At 42.6% G+C, this 18637-nt stretch overlaps 1 protein-coding gene across 3 annotated transcripts in view; it reads left to right on the top strand.

Annotated features, from left to right (window-relative positions):
• The window catches only part of A1CF (APOBEC1 complementation factor), a 35895-nt gene extending 18447 nt beyond the window's left edge, over positions 1-17448 (top strand). For 2 of the 3 annotated variants that reach the window (XM_054982398.1, XM_054982399.1), the window contains exons 7-12: positions 2248-2345; positions 3482-3755; positions 5576-5784; positions 8035-8171; positions 9350-9483; positions 13392-17448. In XM_054982398.1, coding sequence (XP_054838373.1) covers positions 2248-2345; positions 3482-3755; positions 5576-5784; positions 8035-8171; positions 9350-9483; positions 13392-13543 — 1004 coding nt within the window. In that variant the 3' untranslated portion in view covers positions 13544-17448. The remainder of the gene's footprint in view (positions 1-2247; positions 2346-3481; positions 3756-5575; positions 5785-8034; positions 8172-9349; positions 9484-13391) is intronic. The other variant, XM_054982400.1, reaches the window with a different exon arrangement.
• The last annotated feature ends 1189 nt before the right edge of the window (positions 17449-18637 follow it).

Here is an 18637-nt window from a genome sequence, read left to right as displayed (position 1 = left end):
ATCATTCTAAATATACTGAATCATGTGATGTATGTGGATATATTTTTCTTTTAAGTCAAATCTTGGTACAACGTACCCCCACTGGGAGGCAGATTTTCCCTCCAATGCAGCCAAGATTGCTTGCTGTGGTTGGGAAGCCCCTGGTAGCATGTCTCTGGTATAATTTAAAGGTCTTTTTGTCCCACACTTTAAGACATATATTTTTGGCTTATACTCCAGCCTAAATATTGCTAGGGGAGAAGCAAGAGCCCACATCTTTAAATGAAATGGCACTAGGGGGTGAGTTAAGTTCAAAAGAAAAGAGCAGGTTTATTAAACAGGCAGGGTTGACAGATAGGTAGGCAAGGAAAGTAAAGCTGAGGTAAATTTTAATTGCAGAACAGAATACTTCACAAGCAGTAGGCAAAATAATCTTCTTAAAGCTTAGTTTCAGTAGTTACAGATACTAAAAGTGAGAGGTTGGTAATTTCAGACGTAGGTTACCTTAACAAGGTTTCTTCATAGATTTCTTACAGCTTAGGTGTTCTGACTTCACTCAGATCCAGGATCCTCCTCAGAGCCAACTTAAGTCTTCTTTAAACCTAAAGCTGTCCTCAGGGCCGGATCTAGAGGGGGGGCAGGGGGGTAGTCTGCCCCCGGCACCGCCAGGGAGGGGGCGCCGGAAGCAGCTCCCAGAGCGTGCAGGCAGCAGCATGGGCAGCCGTGCTGCCTTTTGCTTGCCCTGCGGGACAGGGGGCGGCTGGCTTGCCGTGCACCCCCTGTCCTGCAGGGCAGGAAAAGGGCAGCGCGGCCGCCCACGCCATTCATTTGCCCTGCAGGAGAGGGGGCAGCCGGCCACCCCCTGTCCCGCGGGGCAGGTGCATGGCGCGGGCAGCCTCACAGGCTCCCGCGCTGCCTTTTGCTTGCCCTGCAGGACAGGGGGCGGCTGGCTTGCAGCGCACCCCCTGTCCTGCAGGGCAGGCAAAGGGCAGTGTGGCCGCCCACATCACTCGCTTGCCCTGCAGGAGAGGGGGCAGCCAGCCACCCCTGTCCCGTGGGGCAGGCGCATGGCGCGGGCAGCCTCGCAGCCTGCCGCACTGCCTTTTGCTTGCTCCGCAGGACAGAGGGCACGTGGCAAGCCGGTCGCCCCCTGTCCCACGGGGCAGGCGAAAGACAGTGTGGGGGGCTGCAAAGTCGACCGCGCCATTCGTTTCTGAAGCGAATGGCGCGGGCAGTTTCTCAGCCCCCCACACTGCCTTCGGCGCATAGCGTGATGATGTCATCAAAATGACGTCATCACGCTGCGTCAGGAGCGTGCGCGCACTGTGCACGCGCGCGAGGGCCGGCAAGCGTTGCCCCGGGCGCCGGGAGCGCTAGATCCGGCCCTGGCTGTCCTAGTTAGGGCAAACTTTTCCTTTTTCCTCACACAGAGGGTTACAAGTTTGAACATCCTTGTTAGACTTCACAACTCCTTCCACAATTCTGTCAACATCAATTTGTTACCCTCTCGCTGTTCAATCACAGAGAAGGGGGAGCATCCTGTCAATCGGTCTCCTTTCAGGCAGTTTTTTTAACCTTTCCATTTCCACTCTCTGGGTGCTACACTGAGTAAACCTTTGATTTAAAAGCCCATTCTATCACACTTGGCCTAGTTTATAATTAATCACACAATGAAAAACAGCTGTCTAGAAATATAGTAAATGAATAAATAAATAGTTTCATCTATCACAAATAATTCAATCACGCATGGGGCTGAACCCATGAAGAGTTTCTGTGGACTAAAGGATTTATGTCCGTAGACTGAGACTTGTCACCTCCCCCGCATATACACTGCAGCCCCAAATGCCTCCTTGAGTGCTGTTCTGGTTGCCCCCTTTCTGTCTCCCAGGAGCAGCGTTTGGGTGGGACATTTCAGGCTACAACGGAAAGGGGAGGCAAGATAGTCTCACTCTGCAGATGGAAATCCTTCCATCAGCAGACATGCTGCATAGAATCCCTTTTCTTTGCATGGCAGTCCTTACCATACAGATAAGCAAATTTGTTATAGTAACACATATGCAGAGCCCACACCAAAAAGCTCAAAAGAGTACATCACTAAGTTAACATAAATACAAATAGATTATCTAAGCAGCTCACTGCTTGCAGGGCTAATGTTTAATATTTACTGTAAAATGATCAAATTGAAGACTATAGAATTATTGCAGAAGATCAATGCTGTACATTTTAGCAATGTCCATTGCAGACCTAATCTCCAACTTTCTTTTACAGGATCAGTTGAACGGGTAAAGAAAATAAGAGACTACGCATTTGTGCACTTTAATAACCGAGAAGATGCAGTTGAAGCCATGAGAGTCTTAAATGGGAAGGTAATGCTGAATTTATTTAGTATTTGGTGGATTGTGTGTGTACAAAGTAATATGAATATGGCTTAATAAGCTTTCATAAAGCGGGTCAATGTATAAATTAGTAAAAAAAAAAATGTAGTGCCAGCAATGGGGGTTTGGCCCGAATAGCTTTCGTTTGCTGTGATTTTCTGTTCATGGAAATCTGTGATCTTCAATGCATGCTTAGAGTTTGAATCATCATGAGCCATTTGCATGCTATTCTTCTATACATTTGGAAACCGCTAAGTACAAGCCTAAGCTATTCCATTTTGACCATGTGTAATTTATTTCCAGGGTATCTTTTGCTAAAACCATTATCACTTGAAATTGATACACTTGTCTTTTAATCTTTTATCTGGCTATTGCTTCCATAAATAGATCAAAATAAACATATTTTGGAATTAAAATAAAGTGTAAAGGTCCACAAAAAGAAAAAAAACCAAATTCCTAATTTTAAAAAAGTTAAGCCATAAAATCCAGTAATACCCATTCATGGCTGCCCTCCAATCTTCAGTTAGGAAAAACCAGAGCAAGGCTTCCCTGGGTTAACTCAGAGAATGCGGAGGTGTATAATGAAGGAGGCCTTGACCTGGATGGCTCAGGCTAGCCCAATCTTGCCAGATCTTAGAAGCTAAGCAGGGTTGGTCCAGGGTCACTATGGAGACAGGCAATGGCAAACCACTTCTGAGCATCTTGTACCTTAGAAACCCCAGCAGGGGACACTATAAGTCAGCTGTGAATTGACAGCACTTTACACAAACACACATATGGAAGGAGACATTGACTGGGAGCCACCATAAATTTCTGCAGATGGCAGAGTTTTCTGCCCTGGAATGTGACTTTCTGTGGCCCCAAATATACCCCCAAATCCTACTTCTGAAGGAGACGGGACCTCCAGGACAAGGGTGGGGGGAGCCGGAGGTCTGTGGCAAGAAGAAATAACTGGTGGGAATCACCTCCCTCTTGGAAATCTTCCATTGAAGTCAAGCCATTCATTCAAGTGCCCCAAAGCCTGAATCAGGGTTTGCTTTTCAATGTTAGTAACTGAAATGTTTCTTGATGCTTTTAAACACCTCATTCCCTCTCTCGTTTTCACTTTCCATTAATTTTGTTCAAAGGTGGTAGATGGCTCTCCCATTGAGGTCACATTAGCCAAGCCAGTAGACAAAGACAGCTACGTCCGATACACCAGAGGCACAGGAGGAGGACGAGGGACAGTTTTGCCAGAATACACCTATACATTTGGGCATGTATATGATCCCGCTGCAGCCTACCTGGGAGCCCCAGTGTTCTATGCACCTCAAGCCTATGCTGCTATTCCCAACCTCCATTTTCCAGCTGCCAAAGCACACCTGAGCAACAGGGGTATCATCAGGCCTCCATCAATTAGAGGTAACTCTATTTAGAAGTGCGTATTTAGGGCTATAGTAGGACATTAGCAATCTATACAGGCAATGTTTTCTAAACTTTCTTGATAGCTTTACAAGTAGACACATGATGGAACTATATGAGGTATTACTACGATGTAATTCCCATACACGTTTATCCACTAGCATATGTCCACAGTTCAGTGCGCAATATATGAATGACAATCTGGAGTTGCAAAGTGACGTGTCAGTCAGGCATGCATGCCAGACTTCATGAGCTGCCGTGCTGATGGAGGCCATTGCTGGTGAAATTGTGGGTTTGATTTCTGCATTTTGGTAAGAGTAGAGGCCAGATCAGGGAGCAAGACTCACTGCTGCATATGGGTGCTGATCCCCATATGGGGTAGGGCATCCCCACCCACCCCCCAGCTCCCATTTCCTTCTGCCATAGAGTGTCCAGCAATTCCCAGAGAGGTCTGACATCTCTTCCAAGTTTTCTCTGGAAATGATGTGGTAACATCGCCAGTGGTGCCCCCCCCCCACCCCATGACTCTATCTCCTGCTGGTTCCCAAGCCATGATCAAAGCTAAAGTTTCGTTGATGAGCAATTTCTGGAATAGCTTTTGTGGGTATGAACAACTTAAAACACACACACACCGCTCAGGTCTACGACTGCAACATGCATTGCTGATGTTCATGATGCACTGTCTCCAAATTAAGCTCCACGGGCAGAACTGCATGTCAAAGCAAACTTGGTACTTTTCAACATCAGTTCATACATTCATTTCCATGTCTTCAAGTGCTTGACTAATTCAATGTTGGGGAAAAAATCAAGTGATTTACATGCATGTGTGAACCATCTTACTAAACTGAACCAGTTATGGCAGGTATGGGTGGATAAATAAAGGTGACAGATTTGGGGAGGGCGGCAAAAACCAAATTAAACATAATTGGTTTAGAAGCTGAAATACAAATGTTAATCAGTCTGATATGCTTATACCTTTAACCAAGTTGGAAACAATCCCCCCCACCAAGTAATCTGTACATAAATTCAATGGAAAGGTGAGCCTCATATTAAACTGAACAGAAGAGAGGAGATGGGGAAAGTAATATAGAATTCATTTGTGCTCTGCAACCACTGTATCTCCAGGCCCTTCACAAAATGAAGACCTGGACTTTTAATAATAAGGGTCTGCCTTGAATTCAATACAAACCCGATACTCCAGGAAGGATAATGAGACAGTTGTACATTGAAGTGGACTGCAATTCCCAGGTTCATCATATTTCTAGAAGGAGGCAAATTTTTGGTTCTCTTTGTAAAAGAACCTGGGTAGCCTGAAGCTTGCAAGCTAAAATTGCAAATAGTAAAAAAACAGAAAAGGCCACAAGGTACAATAAAAGTTAGAATGATACAGACCTGTAGGCACTTGTGCATATCCATATCTACTTCAAAGGCAATAAAGGAATTGTGTGCCTTCAACATTGCTTCTTCTCTGTAAATTGCTTTCTACAAACAAGTAACACAGACAGAAATACCAAGACATTTCCATGCTTGAGGCAGAAAATCTACACAGTGCCCCTCACTGATCTATACATATATACACAAAAATATTCATTAATTTGATGCCTTCAATGGTACACCAAAATCTATTACTAGAGGCAGGTCCTATTACCCAGCCTAATGACAAAGTTGGCCATCACTTGTAACATTTTATCTACCCAGAATTCCCTTCTCCAATCTTCTTATCCAGTATCAGTGTTTGGGGCCAAGCCTTCCATTACAATAAGAATCAGGGAGATTTTCCGGTGATTTGATTTCAGTGTAATGCCTTCTTACATTCCTAGAAATTTACATGAATGTACCTGTAGGGGCTGCCGGAGTTAGAGGACTAGGAGGCCGTGGCTACTTGGCTAACCCTGCCCTGGGTCGTGGATACCAGCTCAAAGGAGAAAAGAGGGGGGAGGACAAACTCTATGATATTTTGCCTGGAATGGAGCTTACACCAATGAATCATGTCAGTTTAAAACCACAAGGAATTAAGCTTGCTCCACAGGTGGGTAAAACAAATTTAGAAGAAATGTTCCAATACTTAACCACTGCCTGTATTTTTGTTAGCTCTTATAAGCCTGCTGATGTGGGGAGGGCAGAATATAAATTGAATATAAATAAATAAATAAAAATAAAGAGGATATAAAGAGAAGTAATTCCTGATGCCCATTTTTGCCTTTCCCCAAAGAGCTTTTTTAAAAACATTGTGTGTATTAGTTTTTTTCCTCCCTTATTCCCATCTGAACCATATTTTGACCTGAAAGAGTACTCTCAAATAGAAGTGAGCACGGACTGAAAAACAGACCAAAATTTTACACGGACTGGGCTGGTTTGGCATTTGCGAGCTGGCAAGTCGTGGGATGCACCTTTTTTCACGAACGCAACAAACTTTGGCCGGTCCATCACTCCGTTGCTCTGTGAAACCAGACATCCTGGCACTGAGCAATCAATTCCCTAGGCAATGTAGGAGCCGCATGCAGACCTTCTGCTGCCCTTGAAACATACCAATCTTACCCTGAAAACCTTGATAGGCAGCTCTGGCTGCCAACCAGAGAGCTCCCATTATTCTTTATGTGAGCGTTTAGTATATAAGACACAATGCGGAGCCACAGTTTCACTTTCCAGCTGGTTACCAGCTTGGAGGAACTGCTTGTTGCAGGATGTTTTTTTGGATTGCACCAGAGGGAGGCTTGGGGCTTGTGTCTGGGTGGGAGCAAGCTTATTGGATTTCCTCGGCTGAGGGTTCATTCTTGTTTGTCCTTTTTTCCCTTTCAATTCTTATTTGCTTGTGGGGCAGTAGGTTAGACTAGGGCTGTGCCACAACCCAGTTTCAGAGCTCCAGTCAGGCTCTGGATGCAAGTTTATTGGGTTTCCTCAGCTGAGGGCTCACTCTTGTTTCTCCTTTGTTTCCTTTCCATTCTTATTTGCTTGTGGGGTAGTGGGATAGCCTAGGGCTGTGGCCAACCCAGTCTCAAAGCTGCAGTCAGGCTCAGGGTGCAAGCTTATTGGTCTCCTTGAGGGCTCACTCTTCTGTCTCATTTCCCCCCCTTTCAATTCTTATTTGATTATGGGGTGTTGGGCTATCCCGGGGCTCTGCCAATTGCTGCAAGCCAATGCAAGTCAATTGGCATTTGCATCTCCTATTCTATGTACTGGAAGTTTCCTGTTTGTACTGGAAGTACTGTTCTATGTACTGGAAGTTTCCTGGCAGCCACTTTGGGGGTCTGTAACTCAGACGTCCAAAATGCAATCTTGGCCAAACTTGGAGGGTGGCTGGAGGAGAGCCTGCTGAAGACATGGTGCAAGTTTGACATTTCTGAGTGTGAAGGGGACGGTGCTAGGGGCCCCGGAAGTGACGGACCATGGCCCGATGAACCAGTCCATGAACCAGGGTGGGTCCATGAAACATGACAGACCATGGACCGATGGTCTGTGGCTTTTTCCCAGTCCAAGCTCATCTCTACTCTCAAGGTTTGCACTCATGGTGATACACCAATAGGTTGCCAACCTTCAGGTGGGGCCTGGAGATCTTCCAGAATTACAATTAATCTCCTGACAACAAAGATCAGTTCCCCTGGACAAAATGGCTGCTTTGATATTATACCCTGCTTAGATCCCTCCCCAGGAGAGAAGGTAGCATAATATAGCCCAATCTCGTCAGATCTCAGAAGCTAAGCAGGGTCAGTACTTAGATAGGCAACTGCCAAGGAAGACTGCAGAGGACAGTACTGGCAAACCACCTCTGCTTCTCACTTCCTTGAAAGCCCCTTGCTGGGGTTACTATAAGTCAATTGTGACTTGACAGCATGTGCACACACACAGGTCCCTCCTCAAAATCCCACACTCCCTAGGCTCCAACTCCAAATCTTCAAGAATTTGTGGACAATTTAACTGCCTAGCTGGAAGCCAAAGTTTGCCTGCTAAAAGCTAAGTGGTGCTAGCTGCATGACCTCCTGACATCTTGATAGGGGGGACTGGTCTATAGTAGTACACATACATGCTGTTTTTAGCACTGGCCAGCTGAGAAGCAGAAACCAAAGGCCTGTAGACTAGAGCTGTAAGAGGACAGGGTAATTGTAAAACCACTTTAGTCCTCTCTGATTGCGGTCTTCCAATGGGGCTGGAGATGGCAAGCAACAACAAAAAAAGAACCAGCAATGCAATCTATACAAAGAAAAATCCTTCAAGACTGAAGGTCGCAGTCATATTTATAAGCACAGCATTCTAACAGCAGGGAATATATTTTTCATTCTAGATATTAGAAGAAATCTGCCAGAAGAATAACTGGGGACAGCCTGTCTACCAACTTCATTCTGCCATTGGCCAAGACCAAAGACAGCTGTTCTTATATAAGATCACTATTCCTGCCCTGGCCAGTCAAAACCCTACTATGTATGTCACTATTCTTTTTGCTGGACTTAATCATGAGGATGGGATTTCTTTGTGGTGTTTGAAGGTGGAAAACTTTATGCAATATATTTGCAGCCTCATTGATCCTATGCATGTTTACTTGGAAACAAGTCCTGCTGAGTTCAATTAGGCTTACTCCCAGATACAGGTGGGTGGGATTGGAGCTTTAGTCTAATTACTCATTGTGATCAAACAATGCAGTATCTCTATCCTTCTGAGCTTGAGAACAAAGGAACTATGGTGTTACTAATATGGATAAACGTATTATATATAAATAGAAATTATGCTTATCAGGTGACTTGCGAATCACCTATTAATTTTATTATGAAAATGGACAGAGATAAAAATATTGTGATGCTTTTTAAACTTTCAGTGGAAATTTTAGGAAATTAAAAGGCAACCATAAGTTATTGAGCTTTGATCATGGATCATTACTTAAAATAGCTCTATATGTGTTATAGATCCTTGCATTCCACCTGAGGATCACAGGTACTAGAATCTCCCACAGTCTTCTATGTGGAAGGAAATGTTCAATGCAGGATCAATAAGTGTCTGTGAAGCAGAAAAATCTCATAGGCAGCTTTGAGATTACATCCAATTTCACTGATCAGTGTGCAAGCCCAAAATCCACAATCTGCTAATTTCTGTGCATGTGTCACAATAATTCCATGAGGGCTATATTCAGGGCTGCCCATCCTCCTCACCCCCTCCCCTCTGCTGGCCTGGCAGGAGATGGGAAGATTGCTCCTGCCTTTCACCCCCTGGGTCTCTGGAAGGTACGAAGCCCACGGCCATCTTCCTCATGCCCTGGCAAATAGGCAGGGTGCAGTGGCAGTCACCTTCCTCGCTCCTTGCTGCCCGTGGGGAGGCAAGATGTTCCTATCTGCCTGCACCTTGCGGAAGGGCAAAGCCCTGGCCACCCTCATGGGTGGTGGCCAGCTAGCTGGGGTCCCTCCACCATGGGCACCCAAGGCAATCTCCTAGGGACACCTAGAGCATGAGCTGCCCCAGCTATCTTATAGGTATCCCTTTAAGCAATATTAGTGACACCATCATACTTGGGGTTGCGAGGGAGTTTACATCAGAGACAGTGAGGAATTGTTTGCCAAGATGCTAGTATCAAAATGATAGAGAAAAAAATGTTTGTCACTGATTTGTAGGCATCCCTTCACACCACCCAAGCTAAGTGCATACATAGATGAAGCGAAAACGTATGCAGCAGAATACACCCTTCAGACCTTGGGCATCCCCACAGAGGGGGCAGAGACACCAACTCCTACAGCTCCTTTTCCAGGTGTGTGAATTATGACAGATTCTTTTCCAGACTCTCCTTAATTGCATGTTATGAGCACTGAAAGGATGTTTGGACCACATCTCAGAGGTGGAATTTCACTTCCCTCTCTTTGCCGTTTTACTTAACATGCCCTAGTCTGTTTTGGTAACTGTTTCACAGTTTAGCTGGACTACAGAGGCATCACTGCAAGCTCAAGTGAGATGGATGGGGGGTGTATTTATTCAGACAAGTGTTTACGATGTGCCTAATGTTGGACATGTGAATTGGCTGGATTCCCCATATAGATGTTTAGATTGGCAACTTTGGTTAAACCCCAGGCAAACTAACAGCAGGGAAAACATTCAAATGTTGAACCTCAGTTTTAAAATGGGGGAGAGAGGTCACTTTAACTGCCTATGTTTGAAATCACATATTTGGCACAGTGAACCAGATACCAGGTTAAAACAATGCTCCAATTAAATCCAGGCTACACACCTACATTGTTGGATACTGCACTGTCTTCGTACTGTAACAATAATTTGTAACTGGATTTTCTGGTATGAAACAAGAGAAGCCAAAAGCTGAATGACTGAAAAGATAGTCCTGGGCTACATTCACTCACACTTGGGTGTTGCCCTGTATTAGACTCTCTTATGACTTGTTGGTTTGCTCGGTACCTCCTTCCCCCTGCAGCTTGAGGAGCTGCCCAGTTCACACATGCAGCCAGTTTAGTAATTGCATAAAACCACAGTTTAATGGATTTAGCTCCAAATGAGAAGCTGTTCAAATGAAGATGCTTTCCCCACACTGATTCATCATGTGATCCTTCTTTTGTGCCAGTGGCTGATTCCACACACGTTGGATAATACACTTCCAATCCTCTTTATAGATCATTTGGAACTGATTTTTTTGTGTGCGGAACAAAAAATCCACCTCAAACGATTGATAAAGTGCATTGAAAGTGCATTATCCAACCTGTGCGGAATCAGCCTGTGTATTGTCATAAGATTAATTGCTTCCCTAATCAGAAGTAAGAGGCAGACACAGGCTTGGGTACTAAGGACCACTAAGGACCCTAATCTCAAAAAAGGCAGGCAAAAAGGGGTCTTCCAGGGCATTTAGCAACTCAAAGGGATCAGGTTCAGCAGTGAATCCATACCTGTAGGATCCCCACCACCACCACCATATTGTGGACCCAGACTAAATTGGGTCTGTGGGGAGTTATTTCCATCAAAGAGTATTGGGGATATCCTTTGATGGATCTGCCTGCATCAGACATCATCTGACCCTGACTGATTTCATGGAAAGGCAACATCAGTAGGAGATAAATCCTATAAGTACCTTGACATTTAATTTTCACCAAGCAAATAATCAACAAATTGTTTATGACAGAATTCTTAATCACATCATAATGTATAGGAAACACAGTTAGGAAAAGGAGAGGACATATGGGACCAAGACATTCATCCAGTTTATTATATTATATTATATTATATTATATTATATTATATTATATTATATTATATTATATTATATTATATTATATTATATTATATTATATTATATTATATTATATTATAGGTAGTACAAATAAAACTGCCTCCACTGTAACTACATATCCTTTATGATGGGATACCGACTTCTTGCATTACTGGAACTATACACCAATTGGTACCATTCATTAATATGGAGCTAGTCAGGAACATCAGGGTTTTTTAAAAATTTAAAATCCATCCAGCTAACTGCCATGCAGAGAAAATCAATAGTCTAGGCTTGTTCAAGCTTCCGCACTGTGTAAGACATGCTAATGTTTTATTGAAGGCATGGCCATTTACGACTTAATTACAGTGACCTCTCACTTTCCTTTACCCACCATTACTTCTGACTAGGGAAGCTGAGAAGTACATGTTGAGACCAATCCAGGTGCCAGTAGTTCCGTAACAGGTTGTCCTTTAATGTTAGCAATACACATCAATCTAATACAGATGGGTTTTTTTAGAATATGAGTGGGAGGAAGTGTGCTGATCATCTTATGGTCTAATAAATATTTGCTGACAAACCAAAACTCCTAGACATTTGCTAAATTGACAAGAACCGTTTAAGGCAAGGGCACATAAAGGAGAGATCTTTTCTTATCCATCAGTTAAGGAACAATCTCATGTTTCACTCTTGTCCTCTTACATTTATTTGCCACTTTTCTAACACAAAATGTGTATAGAAAACTTGTTAAAGAAAGGCTGGTTTTAAACTAGGAAATAATAAGTTAAATACATGTTATCTGTAAGAAACACAGCAGCAGTAAATGTCAGCAAAAGCAATATTTATCAGAAACCATTAAAATGATCTGTGACTGGAAAGAAAGCTTCATAAATAAAAAGATACAGAGGAAGGTGGCAAGGAATTCTAGAGTGAGAGTTCCACAGTAGGAAATGCCCATCAATTTGACCTACATAAAGGGCAAATCTGCACCCATCCTAATCCATTTCCTCTTCACAAAAAGATCTTTGTTTATGCCTATATCTACCTACCCTACCCTAGAAAAAGTCAATATATCAGATGATCCTGTAATTATAGTTGCATGACAGTATTCTAAAGTACCATCCTAGGAAAACATTCATGGTCAGACCTTACCTTTCACTCACCACCACACACGGGAGAAGTGTGCAATGTCTTTTTTAATCAGACCTCCATAGAAGATGGCCAAACGTTGCATTCCTTGTCCATCTGCACACTTCTGTTATTCTTTTCTCCACGTGAAGTTGGCTAATATGAATCAGACTCATGATCTATCATGGTCAGTACTGCCTGCTCTGACTGGCAGTGGCTCTCCAAGCTCTTGGTCAAAGGTCTTTCACAATCACATCACCTAGAACCTGACCTTCTTATTTAAACTCCCCGGGGATTGAATATGGGAATTTCTGCATGCAAAAATAATGCTCTACCCCTGAACCACAGCCCTGAACAATATTATAGGACTATAATAGGATGGTCAGTCATTATTAGTATCCCTCCCTCTCCTTATAGGTTATAATCACTATCTGCTGGTTTGTATTTTAACTTTTATTAATTAGTTTAGGGGAGGGGCTGTGGCTCAGAGAGAGAGCCTCCGCTTTGGATGCAGAATGTCTCAGGTACCAGCCCTGGAATCTCCCGTTAAAAGGACCAGGCAGAGGATGATGTGAAAGTCCTCCGCCTGTGACCCTGGAGAGCTGTTGCCAGTCTGAGTAGACAATGCTTACCTTGAATGACCGATGGTCAGATTCAGGGGTCATTTCGTAGAAAAGGAGCTGCAGGAACTCATTAGCATAACTCATTAGCACAACTTATTTGCATATGTCATGCCCCTTGCCACCACAAGAAGTGTGTCATTAGCATAACTTATTTGCATACGCCCCACCCCCTAACATCACCTATCCTGGCTGTTTTGGACCCAATCCTGGCCATTCAGGGCCGAAATTGGGCCCAGAATGGCAAAAAGGGGCTGAAAATGGCCGAAAGGGGCCCAAAATGGTCAGGATTGGGCCGCTGCTGAACGGGAGATCCTCCACCCATCAGAGGCCCGATCCTGGCCATTTTGGGACCAATCCTGGCTGTTTTGGGCCTGATCCTGGCCATTTTGGGCCCAAATTGGGCCGTTTCTGCCCCAATCCAAGCCGAAACGGGCCCAAAATAGCCAAAAATCTGGTGGGCGGGGCCACCTGACATGTGACCTTTTGGGAGAACTACTGGAACTGCGTTCCTGCACGTTCCTCCTCAAAATGAGCCCTGGTCGGATTCAATGTAAAACATCTCTACGTGTGTTCATGTATGTTATTTTAAACACGTATGACAAAAATCACAAGACAGAGTTCTACGACACACTCAAAAAAAGCATTGTCCTTCTCTTCTGCTAACAATAGAAGACACTTTATTTTTGTCTTTCCCTGCAGGATACACCATTGCGAATGCAGCTGCCACTGTGGCAGCCACTCAGCTCAAGCAAGCGGTGACTCTGGGGCAAGATCTGGCCACCTATGCAGCCTACGAAGCATACCCAGCATTTGCAGTAGCTACACGTAGTGATGCTTATGGAGCTTTTTAAAAATCAACTTGCTTTATTTAAAGCAACTTATTGCCTTGAGTTCAGTTGTGGCAGGGGATAGGAGCTGCTTCAAGCTAATGATTAGTTGGACATGGCGATTTTGAATTAATGATTGAGCAGATTTATTGATGTCAGGATAATTCTTTGCTGTTAGATTAGCAGTTTAGTCATCATAAATAACGGAAAACACTGATAAGTTTTTTGAAATGGCTTTAAGTCATTTTTATACTGAAAAAGAAATAACCGTAACCAAGATGAAAAAGAAAGTTTCTCAAACACACTGTGTGGGGTTTGTGTTTACAGATAATAATCCTTGATGGAGAATTTCCAAGAGTATTTTTAAGAGTGTCTAGACTTTGGGGCTTGTGTAGTTATTTACATTCATTGATTTCCTATTTGTTGTGCATTTTATATAGTTATGAATTCTTATAGGTATAAACCCTTTTCAATGGTTAAAACCATGTGTACCAGGAGGCCACCAACAAGACTGAGTACTACCCATGATAGTAAAGAATCCAATAGCACCTTTTAAGACTAACCAACTTTATTGTAGCATAAGTTTTCGAGAATCACAGTTCTCTTCGTCAAATGCAAGAGAACTGTGGTTCTCGAAAGCTTATGCTACAATATAGTTGGTTAGTCTTAAAGATGCTACTGGACTCTTTACTATTTTGCTACTACAGACTAACACAGCTAACTCCTCTGGATCTACTACCCATGATGCTCCCAGTATGTGCAGTCATCATTTTGAATTGTGGCCTTTGTGCAGTAAAAGAGGCATGGCGAAAAGCAGCCCTTTCAGAAGAGCTAGCTTCTGTTTTGTGATAATGGGATGAACTGAAAAGATGAGTATAGTGTTTTAAGGTCAAATCAGTCAGGAGGACCCCACCACATTCTTATTCAGAGTATTTAGCTGATCTAATGCTTTTTCAGCAGCAGAATAATTATTTTGAAACTGTTAATTCCAAACATACAATTTGAACATGCTGCTTGGTCCTAAGCATTTTTACTCAGAAGTTAGACTCACTATGTTCAATGAGTCACCGGCCTGAAACCTTACACCATCATTACAAGTAATTTTTTAACTGCATGTATTTTTAAAATCACGTTTGTAAAACAAATGAAAATAGTACTGAGACTACATTGTACACTTCATCAAAAACAAAACAGGAATCCAGTATCACCTTACAGACAAAACATTGGGGCCCCCTTTTTTTTGTTGTGGTTACAAACTAACTCATATGATGCCTTATGCTTCTAATTTATGTGGTGCTTTCCAAACTAAAAAAATGGATCAAATCATCACAAATAATTTAAATTGGATGACATACAAATGGGCTTCAAAGGGGACAAAAGGAAAAGTCCTTTGCAACACATCTGTAGGAGAACCAGAAGAAGTTTGATGAGCGCAAAGAGCAAGTCTGGCTTGATACTGTCAAGTAGCAGCTATACTGGATGCAAGAGTAGCTCACACATCTGCTTCCATTAGATATGTGTAATATGAGAATGACTCAAAGGTGAGCATATCTTTCTTCCTTGTTTTTACCCAAAGCACATTCTTGAAAGATGTCACGCTATAAATGCACAATGTTGCTTTAATCATTAAGAGAATAGAAATAAGAGTTTGTGGGGAGAGGATCCTTAGGAATTCTGTAATGAAATTTTCCAATTATAGCCCAAAAAATTCTTTATGTTGTTTTACAGCCACAGATTTAGCATGTTGTTAACTGAAGATGCACCATGTTCTTAGCTACCATCACATTCTGTTCTCGATACTGAATGGTCTTATTGGTTGAGTTGAAACCTACCACCTTTCCCCTAGCATTGCAGAAATGTACATGGTATGAACAGTGTCTGTTTCCAGCTAGTTCCAGAGAATTTCATCTTGTAATCCCATTCCAAAGGTATCAGACACTGGAATAATCAATGGTGTCTTTTTATATTAACTGTTAAATAAAAGGTATCACGATCAATTGAATTTTAGCAAAGGTCCACAAAATGGTTACCAGATAGCCAATGGAGGCCATAAAATTAATTCTGTTGACCAGTTGGTAAAGGCTGTAATATAACACCTTTTTAAAATAATGTAACATGTTTAAAGAAAAGCCACTGACAACACGGGAACACAATCCTAAGTGTCACCACAGTGGAGTGGAGGATCACTCTGCTCCCCATAACATGTAACCTTTTAAGAATGACCACTCGTCCAAAGTAAAGAAAATGTCTTGAGTTTTATGAATTGTGCTAGAGAATTGTGCAACAGCAGACTACTTTCTCAAGCAATATTCATTGGCTCATCTGATTCTCTATTTGAATTTCATCCCAGTAGGAAGTCAAGAAACCTTTTGAACTTACTCCTCTGTAATCGCATGTACACACACAGAGCTCGATCCAGATTACAGAAGGATCCCCATGGGGCATAACAGAACTCTGCCCCCACCCACGCACATATAGTGCATATGAGAATACTCACAAGCAAAGCACCAGGGAATGAGAGGCCACTGTTGTTCTCCCGTATCCTGTTTTTAGTTAAGGAACATGAATTCTCAGTGCCCGTCGCCTACAATGGCCTGAGGTGCTGCATCTCTTGTGCTCAGTTAGGCCTCTATATGGACCACTTCTACACACATGCCCTCAGTGGCGTGAATTAGAAAGCAAGGTGCATAAAACATGGAAGCCCATAAACACATGGAATAATCTGGCAATTGGCCATCTGCAAAGAAATATCAAGACCCCAACCTCAGTTCCAGCCCCTAGTTAATAGGATCCAATGATATATCATATCATGCAGAACACATAAATATATGCTGGTATACTAAAATCAGTGGGTATTGTACTGGCCCAGTGAAAAGATTTGCCTCTGGGTACTCATTCCTAAAGCAAGCAGGCGTGTAGAAGCTGACTCATACAGTCCCTAGTGCTGCCTACTATTTAACTAAGTGCATTCTTTATAAGCTTGTTTTAAACTCTTTATTCAACAGATCACACTGAATTTTACTCTATTTCCCCTCTGGTCCCTGTTTGTCCATTACATGCCTGTATATTTGCCCAAGACAGAGAAAATTGTTTAAACCCCCGTTGTACTCAGGAGTGTAAACAGCATTACCGATGTTTTAGCTCTACTTGCTCTTGCAATGTGAACTTATCAGGCTCTTGGTCCCTTTGATTCTCATTGGCTGTCGGTTTTTTTTTTTCTCTCAGGCAGGGAATTTTCCCAGACCTGCAGTCTGAGAACAGCTTTTTAACCTGGAGATGTCAGAGCCTGAGCCTGGGAGGGTCTGTATGTAAAGCATGCACCCTATCTCATTCTTCTATAGCCTTTCCCTACAGTCAGAATTTGAGGAGGGGAGTTTTTGCAAGGGCATGGAGAAATCCTCACATGAACTCCTCACCTCATAGAGATAGATGCCTTACAGGTCTGATAGAAAATTAGCTCTGATCTTATATTGGTTTGTTGTTGGTACGCTTGTCAGGACTCCCCAGAATTACCATGTTCGCACATCTAATACTGAGAGAAATTATTACCATCGCCTAGGATGAATACTGTTGCTTAATTTTTATTGGTTAAATAACTATCTGCTCTCCCTTACCTCCCAGCTATTTATAAACAGCAGGTGCAGAAGACACAGAAACAGTATTAAAAAAAATGTGCGCATATAAGCACTTATTTTTTTTGTATGTGTGTGTAGTTTTAATACAGTCTTTGTATAGAATTCCAGCACTGTGAAACTGTAGATGTAGTTTTATTTACAGGAACTTTTTGTTTTGAAAACACAGTATAAGCTGGCCTCTCTTGAACTGCAAATCATGAATTAAAAAAATCATATCAAGTAAAGCTGTTTTGTAAATCAAATGGTGATCAAATGACCTAAGAAATTATTAAACTTCTGAAACCTAATATACAAGTGTCATCCTTTTTTGTAGTTTTTTGACTTGAGTGCTTTCTAAAAGAAATTGTCTGTACATGCTTAATATCTGCCAAGGTAATAACCTTTGCTTCAACTTCCTACAGTATTAGCTTACAAAGTGGTTAGTCTTCTCTGACAACATCACTCTTCTCACACCGAGATGATAGAACAAGATGGGTAGCCATGTTAGTCTGTCTGTAGCAGTAAAAAAGAACAACAGACTAACAACATTTGTGGTAGGGTATAAGCTTTCATGAGTCACAGCTCACTTCTTCCGATCAGTCTGAAGAAGTGAGCGGTCACAAAAGCTCATACCCTACCACAAATTTTGTCAGTCTTATAGGTGCTACTGGACTCTTGCTCTTCTCACACCAAGAACCACTACATGTCCTATATAGAATGCTATGGTTCTTCTCTACCTGTCATACATTATACTAATTTATTCTGCCACAGCCTGTCTTGCACTGGATCTTGAGACATGTTAGTGAACTGATTGTTACACTCTACTTTTTAAAAAAAGTTAATAGAATGTACTTATTAGGTACGGTTGTACTTATCAGAGAATAAACGTGAGTCAAACACAGTCAATCATATTTACTGTTTAGATAGGCAATCGTTTGGGGGAAGGGAAACCAGGGGCACTCTTGAGCACATGTCCACAAATCGTTTTGCCTTGGGGACCTCATGACTTGCTTCCATTAAGCAATGAGCCTTGACCTGGTGGAAGGAACCTGGTTGGTTTCAGTGCAAGAAGCTTACTTCTTTTTTGTCATTATACCAGCTCTCCCTGGTTGTCAGCTGGGGCGGGAGGCTGAACTTGCTCCTGGAGAACTTGCCTTATACCGAGTCAGATCAGGGTCTAGCAGGGTCAGTATGTATACTTTGACAGGTAGGGGCCCTCAAGAGTCTCACCTACTATCTGATCCTTTTAACCCTTCTGCATGTAATATCTGGAAGACAGTGTACCTTAGGCCAGATGGCATGTTGGGGGCATGCTGTTGAAGGATCGATTGAATGTCTGCTTTAAAAAAAAAACCTATAGACACAATATACATTGCAAGATGTAAGCAAAGGTCCATCTAAACTGGCAATTACCACATTCTTTTTTCATATAGTCCCTTTGTAATGCATTGATACACAGTGGCACTTTCCCACCAAACATCAAGCTGTACTACAAATAAACAGG

Source organism: Eublepharis macularius, chromosome 6 (genome assembly GCF_028583425.1).
Source record: "Eublepharis macularius isolate TG4126 chromosome 6, MPM_Emac_v1.0, whole genome shotgun sequence".
NCBI classification, from domain to species: Eukaryota; Metazoa; Chordata; class Lepidosauria; order Squamata; family Eublepharidae; genus Eublepharis; species Eublepharis macularius.
The sequence above is the reverse complement of the archived record's forward strand: the minus strand, read 5'-3'. Positions and strand labels throughout refer to the sequence as shown.